At 45.3% G+C, this 12,087-nt stretch overlaps 1 protein-coding gene across 1 annotated transcript; it reads left to right on the top strand.

Moving 5' to 3' along the window:
- The first annotated feature begins 481 nt into the window (after positions 1-481).
- Positions 482-4,611, top strand: LOC124685304 (geraniol 8-hydroxylase-like). Its single transcript, XM_047219644.1, has 3 exons — positions 482-1,452; positions 3,780-4,370; positions 4,428-4,611. Exons 1-3 carry the CDS (start codon positions 565-567, stop codon positions 4,470-4,472), a joined length of 1,524 nt encoding a protein of 507 aa, XP_047075600.1. The 5' UTR covers positions 482-564; the 3' UTR covers positions 4,473-4,611.
- The last annotated feature ends 7,476 nt before the right edge of the window (positions 4,612-12,087 follow it).

Raw genomic sequence — 12,087 nt, 5'->3', positions numbered from 1 at the left:
CAGAAAAAGCTATTTTTTTGCATGCTGGGAACCAATTAAGGTGGAACTATGCTTTTGTTTTGGCACCTGGTACTCCCACTGTGAATAAGGAGCTTTTATTCCCTGATGTACACCCAAAGATAATTCCTTATGAGTTATCTCCCTATTATCAGTCTTTAAGTACTGAGATATGGCCAAAGCTTCCTCAAGTGGTTGAACTTCAAAATTCAACACCTAGCTCTGAACAGGGTGCCACTTTTTATGTTCACTCACCTGGTGAATCTCCTATGAATGAGTTAAATGATCCTATTATGAGTGATGGGATTGATGATGGAAATCTGGAGCAGCCTAGTGTCCAAGATTGTGCAGGGAGGTTTAGCAAGGGCAACTTGGGCAAACCAAATGAACACGTGCTAGACAGGGCGGCGGCTTTATGCAAGAAAAGGAACCTCCAAGGTAAAAAGCGCGGGCAGCTGTCGGGTGCGGCAGCGGCGAAGGCGCGCTCCACCCCCTCTTGTAGTTCATAATCTCGTACCGTCGCAGGTACACGACACTACTGGTCAGTGTTTACCCGATAGAGATACGATGTCCGTTCTTCCCTGGCTGCCATGGCTCGTCGTCTCCCTCCTCTCCATCTACCTCCTCGACCTCCTCGCCCACGCACGCCGCCGTCTCCCTCCAGGTCCTATTCCTCTGCCACTCATCGGCAGCCTCCACCTCATGGGCGACCAACCGCACCGCTCTCTCGCCCGCCTCGCCAGGATCCACGGCCCGCTCATGTCCATCCGCTTGGGCGCGGTCACCACGGTGGTCGCCTCCTCGCCGGATGCCGCCCGCGAGATCCTTCAGAAGCACGACGCTGTCTTGGCCGGCCGGTTCGTGAACGACGCCGTGGGCGACCACGCCAGGGACTCCGTCGCCTGGCTCCCCCACGGGCCGCGGTGGCGCTCGCTGCGCAAGACCATGGCCACGGAGCTCTTCGCGCCGCACCGGCTCGATGCGCTCCAGGGCCTCCGGAGCGACAAGATGCGGGAGCTCGTGGCGCACATCGCCCGGCTGGCGCGCGATGGCGTGGAGGTGGACGTCGGCCGCGTGGCGTTCACGACGAGCCTGAACCTCCTCTCCGGCACCATCTTCTCGAAGGATCTTGCGAGCCTCGACGACCATGGCGGGTCCAAGGAGTTCCAGGCGCTGGTGAGTGAGGCCATGAAGTGCGGGGGCAGCCCCAACGTGTCCGACTTCTTCCCGGTGCTCGCGCGCGCGGACCTGCAGGGGCTGCGACGGCGGCTGGCCCAGCTGCTCGCGCGGCTGCACCAAGTGTTCGACGTGGAGGTGGACCGGAGGCTGCGCGGCCGCGAGGTGGGGGAGACCAGGAAGGAGCACGACGACTTCCTCGACGTGCTGCTCGACGTCGCGGAGCGTGACGGCGGCAAGGCCGGCCTGGACCGAGACACGCTGAGGGCGCTCTTCACGGTAACGACAAATTCTCTTCTCTCGACTATTCGTTTTCATTGCAGGCGGCTAGCGCGATCAACAAACAAGTTCGAATTTTCAACGCTGTTCGGCTGCGTGTGCGTTCCCTCCTTATCTCCTAGAGTCCAGTCCACATCTCCATCGAAAGCAGCCATATAATCCTGAAAAACTTCGTTTTGTCCTTCAGTCTAATATTTTCATGCGAAGGTAGGTAGATCCTACTACCTCCATTTCAACGAATAAGGCGTAGTGTTTTTTATTTAACCAAAAAATACTTTAAATATATAAAGATTGTTTGTACGAAATTAGCATCATTAGAAATAGAAAGTGCTTTTCAGTACGAATCTAACTATACTAATTACATATAATAAAATTAAAATTTTATTGCTCAACTTTTATGGTCAAAGTTCATCTTGAAATACGCGTGCGTCTTATTCCTTGAAACAGAGGTAGTATTTTTTATTAAGTCTCACTAACGTTGGAAACCCTACGATAGAGTGCTTCAAGATTCGGGTTTCTTTGTTTTCTCCGCTCATCAGGGCTGTGGAGTGTGAGGCGGTATGACCTGCGTTTGAGGTTGTTTAAAAAAAATGCGTTGGTTCATAATTTGCAATACGTTGATCGCCATGTATACACACACTTCATTCTTTTTACCGGAAGTCAGTGAGCAGCATGCCCCACAGACACTGAGACACATGACCACGACTAATATATTTCCTTTCTCTTTCCTTTTTTCCTTTTTGATTTTTGATTTTGCAAGTTGATAAAAATATAAAATAATACTCTTTTAGTTACATAAGTGTGGCAACCGAGACTTTTTTGAGTGCACAGGTTGTGCAAGTGAGATTTTTTTCGGTTGCACATGGGTTGCAACTGACATTTTTTTCGGTTACACATGGGATGCGACTGAGATTTTTCTGTCTATACATAGGTTGTGTTTTCCTTTCAAAAAAATATACATAGGTTGTGACTGAGCCTTTTCGGTTGCATATGAGTTACAACTAAGATTTTTCTTGCTACCGATATTTTTGTAGTTACACATTGGTTGCAGCCAAGAATTTTCTAGTTGTGGATAGATACCGGGATGGTTTTCGGTTTCAACAGAGATTTTTCTAGTTACGCATAATTGCAACTGAATTTTTTTTAATTGCACATATGTTGCAACTGACTTTTTGAGTGCACCCTAACTTTTATTATTTTCTTCACTGCCATGTGTTGAGTTTGGAATTTTTAATCATGTATATGAGTTAGCTAATTGTTTAGTTAGTTTTGTGCATTCTTGTTGCAAACGTGTTGTTTTTTGGGTGAAGGCTAAAATTTTACGGAGGAAAAAATGAACTTAGTAGATAAAGCATTTTGCTTCAACATGAATTTTTGCTTTAGAAAAGTTTAAGCCGCGACGAACAAGGAAAAAGCACGTGAAGTAGTTCTCGAACTGTAAAAGCACAACCAGGCAAGCCCAGAAAAGAAACACACAAGCACAAAGCCACAAACTCAGTATAGCAAGTCAACCTGAAACTATTGAAGGACTAGAGTACTAATCATATGGGTGGTCGACTGAGAATTATCGCCTGAAGCCTAGACGCTCCTCAGAAATTCAATTCGGCACATGGTAGCATATGCTTCTGCTACCGTTAAAAAAACATTTTGAATTGTCAAAAAAAATTAAACAAAAATTTCCCGCTTACGTACCGACATTGTAAGCGCGCACATCAAGTTTTGTGAAAAGGTCACATACTCAACCCCTTTTTACACCAAAATTTGTCTTTTTGCACATGACACTAAAAATGTCGGTTTTCCATGGAGCCACTTTGCGAACGTGTAGGATTTCGAGATGTACCCATTAAATTTTATGTCTAAACTTTCAACATTTTGAAAATGTATTCAAAATAAGATTAAAAACTCGGGAGTATATGCTCCTGGGTGCCAAAACACCACTCCCCTTTCCAATCTTAAATGTTGTACAAGCATGTGCATACGAAAAACAAGGGTCGAATTTGTATATAGTCAAGGATGTGCATTTATGGAAGGTAAGGGTGCTATATATTATATTGCCCATCATACATAGTCCTAGGTGAATTCAAAACATATACTACCTGTCCATAATAGGATGTCGGAAATTTATTTAATTTTTTTTTCGAGAATTACGGGGGAGGGGGGGGGGGTTGGTCCCCACCACTATTATTTAAATTTAAATGTATCTATAAACTATTTAGTTCAAACTTACAAAAATCTTTGACATTCTTTTATATACGCTGACCAGCGCATTTGGTAAGCTATCACGTGACCAGTAATTATGTCGCATCACATCTTATGTTTTGTTCTAGGACTTGTTTCTCGCCGGCAGTGATTCAACCTCTAGTATGGTGGAATGGGCGATGACGGAGCTTCTCAAGAACCCATCATCCATGGCAAAAGCTCACGAGGAGCTAGCACAGGTCATCAGCTCGACAAGAAGCGTTGAGGAATCTGACATTAACCAGTTGCCCTACCTTCAAGCCGTGGTCAACGAAACACTCCGGCTGGGCCCACTATTGTTACCACATCAGGCCCAAGAAGCCGTAAATATCGCAGGTTTCACAGTGCCTCAAGGCGCACGTGTGTTGGTGAATTTGTGGGCGATGGGCCAAGACGAAAGCATCTGGCCGGAGCCGGACAAGTTCATGCCAGAGAGGTTTCTAGGGAGAGCCGTGGACTTTAGAGGTGGGGACTTCGAGCTCATTCCATTTGGTGCGGGGCGAAGAGTGTGCCCCGGGATGCCGTTGGCAATCAGGACGGTGCACTTGGTCCTCAGTACGTTGTTGAATCGGTTCGAGTGGAAGATTCCAGTGGAGGTGGAAAGGACTGGGATTGACATGAGTGAAAAGTTTGGGGTATCGCTCACGAAAGCAGTCCCTCTTGGTGCTATGGCTACAATGATTTGAGCTGAATTGTGCACAATGTTTCGTCTCAGTATTCCTTTTAATCCAACTAGCAAGATGGCCCTCGCAAATGTGAGGGCAACATCTTCAGTCCGTTAGTTATTTTATCAATTTTCTGTATCATTATTTTAATCATGTATAGGCGTATAATCTCAATAAGACGTGATATGATTTTGTAACTACCAAAGATATCTTGCAAATAAATATTACAGCTGCACGTAAGATACACACTCATGTACGCATAGCCCACAGTATAGCCTGGCGTGAATATATTTGGACCATGTTCTCTGTTTTGTACAAAACTTGGCTATCAATCATTAAATATTGAATTTTAATTAGAAATATTGATATCCTTCGACGCTTTGTATATACATGCTCATGTATACGTAGCTGGTGGTATAGCCTGGCTTAAATATATACGAACCGTGTAGCCTGGCATGAATATATTTCAGCCGGGTATTTTAATTAGCAATGTAGATGTATTTTGATTTTTGAGTATTTCTATATACATGCTCATGTACGCGTAGATGCCACTATAGCCTGGTGCGAATATATTCATACCAATTACCCTAGTAATTTGTACTATTTTCAAAATTTGGTATCAATTTTTTAGGTTTTGAATTTTAATTAGCAAATAGATGTACTTCAAATATTTTTATATACATGCTCATGTACGCTTAGCTGGCAGTATAGATTGGCGCGGATATATTTGGACCAAGTCCTATTATTTGGTATTGTTTTCAAATTTTGATTATGAATTTTTAGACTTTGAACTTTAATTAGTAATATAGATGTACTTCAAGTATTAGTATAAGCATGCTCATATATAGCCGGCAGTATAGCCTTGCCTAAATATATTCAGAATGTGTCCTCCTATTTTGTACTATTTCAAATTTTGGTATTATTTTCAGATTTCAAAATTTATTTAGCAAGATCGATGTATTCTGAGCATTTGTATATACGCGCTCATGTACGCGTAGCCGGCCTGCCGGCCTGGAGTGAAGATATTCGCACCACGTCCTAGATATTAACATAAGTGATGCAGATGTGGACTAATGTCGTGTCTCTATTTTAGTCCCATATATTATTTTTAGTATACAAAGTTAGATAGAATCTCACTCCGGATATCTCATCTTGAATATCGTGTAACTTTCATATATAAATTTTATGATACAAATTATATATTAGTTCAAACTATATGTATTTAAAAATAATTTAAAAATGCATGAAAGGCATAAAGTCTAGATTTCCCGGTTTATAATCAGGCTGGATATGCATATAAAAACGCATGATAGATTTTAGCAAAAGTGTTGTCTTGATGAAGTTTAGCCGAACCCCACACCATTAATAAATAAGCAAACTAATTCTGGTACAACATGCTATCGGTTAGATTTATTGAAAGGCATGGAAAGAAATTAAAGTTGTTTCACGCATATGCCCTTGCGTGAATGGAATCCACGTGTGAGCTGTGATTTATACGCGCTTTGCCTCGAAATGTCATATTGGATCCTGGGCACTAGTGCTCTTGCCAGATTAAAAAAATTCGAAAATTATATTTATATGTTTAAAAAAATTATGTAACAAAATTCTAAAAGTACCTAATGATGTACCCCACTAACCTACAAAATCTCAATTTCAAATGTTTTGTGTTTTGATATATACAAAAATGACAAAATCTGTTTTCTTTTTGTAGATTTGAATCACTATACTCAGATCTATGCATTTGTTATTTTTGTGCAGCCTAAAATACACATTATTTTTAGTTGAAAATTTAAGAGATTGTGGGATAAAATACCAGCTACATCATGATTTATTTTCAGATTTTTCTGAAGCTTAGAAATATGATTTTTAATTTATTTTTTGAAGTGAGATCACTGGTGTTCATGTGCACCAAATCTCTATCCGCTTTGCCTCCACTATTAGACCGCATTTGTTATCCACGTGATGACGTGAGCTGTGATTTATACGCGCTTTGCCTCCTCTATTAGACCGTATGTTTTTTTGCGCTTTATTTAGCCGCACACGATAGGATATACGTTCTCCTTTGGGGCGGTCGTACCAACACCATCGTGCCGGTGAATATTTTTCGTAACGTTTTATTTTAGATCTCCACCGTTAGTACCTATGTTAACATTAATTTAACGGATTAGATTATTTAGTATATGTGGAATCACTTGGTGCCTTTATTAAAACCCCTTATTTTGATTTTAGTATATAATACTCCCTTCGTTCCTTTCTATAGTGCCTATAGATTTTTGGTATTTGTTTCACAATATAAGGCTGTAGCTTGGATTTTTTCAATTACCCCCTCCACCAGTCAACTCCCACACGACATTCATGAAAAAAAGATCCATACAAAAGAGGAAACATTTAATTAAGATTCCTAATGCATGGCCCCAAGGATTGCCATTCGCCATGGATGTGATGCCGTTGCTGTTCCGCGTGGTTGAGGAGCGTGGGGTTCTGGCGGACCTCCGCCCTCACGGTATCCGCCACCTTGTCTCACTCTACGCCAATGATCTCGTCATCTTTTCTAGACCTGGACCTGACGAGCTGCGCGCCGTCCGCCTAGTCCTGGCAACCTTCGGCGGCGCTTCAGGGCTGCAGGTTAACTATGCAAAAAGTCTGGCCCTGCCTATGCGGTGTTCCCACGAGGTGTGTGATGGCGCTGCGGCAGCTCTTGCTTGCCCAATTGGCCCCTTCCTCTCCACTACCTCGGACTGCCACTGTCCATCGCCAAGTTGCGGAAGCAGGATGTGCAGTCGATCCTCGACAAATTAGCCAATAAGCTCTCCTTTTGGAAAGCCCGCCTCATGTCGCGCGAGGGAAGGGTGTCGTATGTCCGTTTCGTCATGATGGCTTCGGTCATCTATCAGCCCATGGCCCTGGAAATGGGACCCGTGGGTGTTACGCTCCATTGATAAAACTCGCCGGGGCTTCATGTGGGTTGGCAAGGATGATGCCTAGGGAGGACATTGCATTGTTAAATGGCACAATGTGTGTAAACCTAAGGCCCTCGGGGGTCTCGGACTCCACATGCGGTGGATGAACGTGACCTTGCGGGCCCGCTTGATCTGGTTTTAGAAGACGGCTTTTGACAAGTGGCATTAGCTTCTCTGTAAGGTCAGAGGCACAGGCGCTCTTCACGGCCTCGGTCACCATCACAGTCAGGCAGGGATCTAAGGTGTTGTTCTGGGAGGACCCGTGGATTGCAGGAATCCCGGTCAGCGTTGTCGCACCGGCGGTGCTCAAGATGGTGAGACCAGTGCTACAGCGTACCCGTCTCCTCCAGGATGGTCTACCTAACAATGCCTGGGTGTGAGAAATCGCCGGCAGCTTGACGGTCGACGCGGCTGTGCAGTACCTCAGCTTGTGGAGGGCCATCCACGATGCCAACATCTAGCTCCAGCAGGGAGAGGACTCGTTCTGGTGGAAGTGGTCACCGGACGGGCAATATAGCTCGCGATCTGCTTATCTCTCATGTTTTAGTGGGCAGATAGCACTCACTGGGGCGGCGCAGCTATGGCACTCATTCACACCGACCAAGTTCCGCTTCCACGGGTGGCTCGCCCTTCGGCAGCGTTGCTGGACCGCTGACAGGTTGCAACGGCGAGGGTTTCCAAACCATGGTGTCTGCCTGCTTTGCAGCTCGGTGGCCGAAACTTACGACCACCTTGTGCTGCGATGCCGTCTGGGAAGGCGTTTGGCCTTGCATCAGTTGGCAACCTCCGAGGCCCACCCCAACTTCATCGTTGAGTGTTTGGTGGCCGGATGTCGCCGCCACTTCCCCGCGTGACAAGAGCAAGGATTTCAACTCTGTCATGCTTCTCGTCATTCGCTCCATCTGGCTGGAGAGAAACACAAGAGTATTCAACGGTGCTATCTCGATGGCCATGGCGGTTGCAAATGGAATCCATGAGGAATGGGCCGCATGGGTTGGCTGTAGGCATGGGCAAGGGCGAGTGTAGGCTTGGTAGCCGGGGAGGGGGGGGTTCTTAGCAATTGTGTCTTCGGCCGGCCGCCACCTGTGGCGCCGCGGTGGGGTAACGATAGCCTCTTGTAAGTTGTTGTGCTCTCAGATGCTTAATGGAATGAGCGTGCGGAGCTCCCACGGGTTCTCAAAAAATAAACATACCCGATGTATCTACGGTAAGTGAAGCTCTCGTTGAGTATGTTGTTCTTTCCAGATTTTTTTTCAATAGGGTATGAGCTCGAGAGGGAGATAAAGTTGAAACGAAAAGATTGTAATCGGCAAATGGACCGAGGGTATTGTGGATGAATAAGTATTAGTACGAGTTAATGTACGAGAAATGATAATGTGTATGTGTTCCTCTGTTGTATATGGGAATATGTGTATGTCTACCCCGCCAAAGGCCCGAGCGCCTCGCTAGGACCTGCACCAAACCTACCTCGTCAAGGTCTACGCATCGTCAAGAGCTACACATCATCTACCTCGGCGAGCTATGGCGCTCGTCCGCGCAAACGCCACCAACAATCCAGAAGAATGGCATAACAATTGGAAAAGAGAACAAGCCCAGAGGCACCAAGGAAGAAAACAAGCAACCGGAGTTCCTTACAACTTCAGCGATACCATGATCCTTACATCATAGAGGAATACAGAGCAAAAGCAGGGGGAGGAGAACAACAGAGCAAAAGGGGCCACACGCCAATTCCTTGAAGACGATGTCGCTGGGTCACAGGAGGGCCCCGAAGCTAACGTCGTCGAAGGGCGGAAGGAGATGCGATACACCGCGTTGCCGAAGACCTTCACAACAAAGGTTGCGATGTCTTCCCTGTGACGGAAGGACATGACGGTGTCCCACTGAAGTCCATAGAGGGCGGCAAACCTGCCCCAATCGCCAGCAAGGTACCAACCACCGTGCTCGGTCGCCACCTTCCATGTCTCCTGCTTCGGGCTCGCCTCTCTCAGGAGGGCATAGACTGGGTCGTACCGGGCATAGGCCTTGGCGAAGGCGCCCGAAAGCTATTTTCAATTTCTCAGTATCAATTTGATTAGATCTAGAACTTATTGTGCGCATGTTTGAAGATCGGATGAATAAACTATTTTTTGTTGTAGATGTAAACAGGTGTTGGGGTTTTTTTGCATCTCCTTTGTCAGATCTATGATGCGTGGTTTTACATGCATGTGTGTGCAAGTTAGGCCGATGATTCAAATTTGGTCATCATAATATCCTGGAGTTACTGAACCATGTACATTGTACTAATGGTGAAGGTTAGCAATGAACCAGGTTTGCTAACGACATCTGAAATCTACGTGTCCAACTGATGTCTATGCACGTTTCTATTTTTGTATACAGCGTTGGGCCTCCAAGAGCACAGGTTTGTAGAACAACAGGAAGTTTCCCTTAAGTGGATCACCCAAGGTTTATCGAATTCAGGGAGGTAGAGGTCAAAGATATCCCTCTTAAGGAACCCTGCAATTACGATACAAGAAGTCTCTTGTGTCCCCAACACACCCAATACACTTGTCAGGTGTATAGGTGCACTAGTTCGATGAAAAGATAGTGAAATAGAAGTAATATGGATGATTGTAAGTAGTAATTGCAATCTGAAATAAAAATGGCAGCAAGCAAACATGTAGCAGAACTGGTTGTAAACTGTGTTTCGATGCTTAGAAACAAGACCTAGGGATCGTACTTTCACTAGTGGACACTCTCAATAATGATACCATAATTGAATACATAGACATTATCACTTCACTATGCTACTCTAAATTGCTCTCCGATTTGATAACAAACACAAATTCACTGCGTAGGGCTGCATAAACACTCCTTAAAGTTCGCGTTCCCAATCTATGGACACCCGACGCTGTCACTTTGAGCATACAAAGATGGTACTAACTAGACACCACAATTCATAAGTATTTCTGTAAATTAAGCTTAAGAAACAAACACGGTGTGCACATTGTCACCTTCACACCGTTGGACAAGATTTTCCCGGAGATCACATAATAAAACCACTTGAGTATCACAATAGTTGAAGAATAGCATCTACTTATTCAACTAGATTACAAAGCTCATGGTCACATAAAGATCATACATGCAGAGATAGATAGACCACATAGCTACCGGTAAAGCCCTCGGCCTCGGGGAAGAACTACTCACTCCTCATCATGGGAATCAACAACGGCAATGAAGATGGCAGTGGAGTCGATGGAGATGGCTCCGGGGGAAATTCCCCGTCCTAGCAGGGTGCCAGAACAGAGCTGTCCCCCGGATCTTGTCTTCGGAGGCGGCGGAGCTACGATACTTTTCATGGACGGAGGCTTATTGATTTAGGGTTTTCGTGTCGGGAGGCATTTATAGGCGGAAGGGCGAGGTCGGTGGAGGCCAGGGTGCCCCACACCACCCCTTGGCGCGGCTCATGCCCTAATATGTGGCCATATTGTAATCATTGGCTCATCACAACAACTAATATGTGGCCATATTATAATCATTGGATCATCATTATGATCTTTTCTAACCTTGAGCATTGTACAATTACTCGCGACGATGCATAGCACTTGGTCGTAAATAACCATTCGTATCGCTAGATAGTTAGTATGACTCACATTGTTTGATTGTTCTTTGTCCTAGATGGCCAATGATTGAATGTGGCACCCTACTAACACCACAATGGTGCTATCCAACCTTGGACAATGCACAAACACTCCTCCTTGTGCATTGTCATTGGTTGAATAACATCAATTGTGGTGATCACTGTGATTTCTATTATCAGGCATTACATGTTTGTTTCTATTAGGTGTTCTTTGGCCAATGATCACACTGTGGCACAATGCAAGGCAAGGGATTCTCCTTAAACCTAGTCATGTGTGCAAGGCTTGTGCACTAGACTTGGTTTCGGGGTAGTGCCTTTGCCTTCTCTATGGCTCCATACATGAGGCATTTTTTTTGTTCATTCTTTATGTCCTCCTATGATTTTGGTACATGCTAGACCTCAATTGCACCATATAGGTGTCTGATACCTTTTTTTTGTTTCTTCTACAGTCTAATATTGACCTTGGTGCACCTGCAGAGGTTCCCGACGAGGGTTCTAACAATAGGCCAAACGTTGGCCACTTCCAAGATGATATGGGTCCAGAGAGCTTCGTCTACATCATCTTTGAGCATACCTTGGGCATGCTCCCAATCCCTTCTAAGTCCGTGGAATATTTTGGATCCATCTCTGGAAAGATCGCTGTCCTCGTTAACACTGGGTGGAGCAGGAGGATGACTACCAAATTCGATGGAAATGGGGCGATCATCGATCAAGGGTTGGCAGCCATTTGCCGTTTCCCATCAACCCTCAGGGCGATCATCGATCAAGGGTTGGCAGCCATTTGCCGTTTCCCATCAACCCTCAGGGCGATCATCGATCAAGGGTTGGCAGCCATTTGCCGTTTCCCATCAACCCTCAGGGCGATCATCGGTCAAGGGTTGGCAGCCATTTGCCGTTTCCCATCAACTGAGGGTTGGCAACTTCCTCACCTTCCAGAAGGAAGTCCCCGGAATCTACGAAGTCGTCATCTTGAACTACACTTGCACTGAGGCATGACCACGTGCTCGAACCACGAAGATGCCACCAGGTTGGTCATCGAAGAAGAAGAAGTTTGAATTTTTCTTGATATGTCTCGCTAATGTCGATGAACTAATGTCGTTCAAGTTGTTTCAGAACCTTGTGTTGTGTCGTTGAACTATGATCGTGTCTGAATCTA

Source organism: Lolium rigidum, chromosome 1 (genome assembly GCF_022539505.1).
Source record: "Lolium rigidum isolate FL_2022 chromosome 1, APGP_CSIRO_Lrig_0.1, whole genome shotgun sequence".
Taxonomy (NCBI): domain Eukaryota; kingdom Viridiplantae; phylum Streptophyta; class Magnoliopsida; order Poales; family Poaceae; genus Lolium; species Lolium rigidum.
Note: the sequence above shows the minus strand (reverse complement) of the source record. Positions and strands in the feature narration are given on the sequence as shown.

Bases quoted from the DNA above. Each gene is read 5' to 3' on its own strand.
- LOC124685304 (XM_047219644.1), top strand. From the start codon at position 565: ATGTCCGTTCTTCCCTGGCTGCCATGGCTCGTCGTCTCCCTCCTCTCC. The intron at 1,453-3,779 runs GTAACGACAAAT...GTTTTGTTCTAG, and splicing joins CGCTGAGGGCGCTCTTCACG to GACTTGTTTCTCGCCGGCAG. The intron at 4,371-4,427 runs ATTTGAGCTGAA...AATCCAACTAGC, and splicing joins TTGGTGCTATGGCTACAATG to AAGATGGCCCTCGCAAATGT.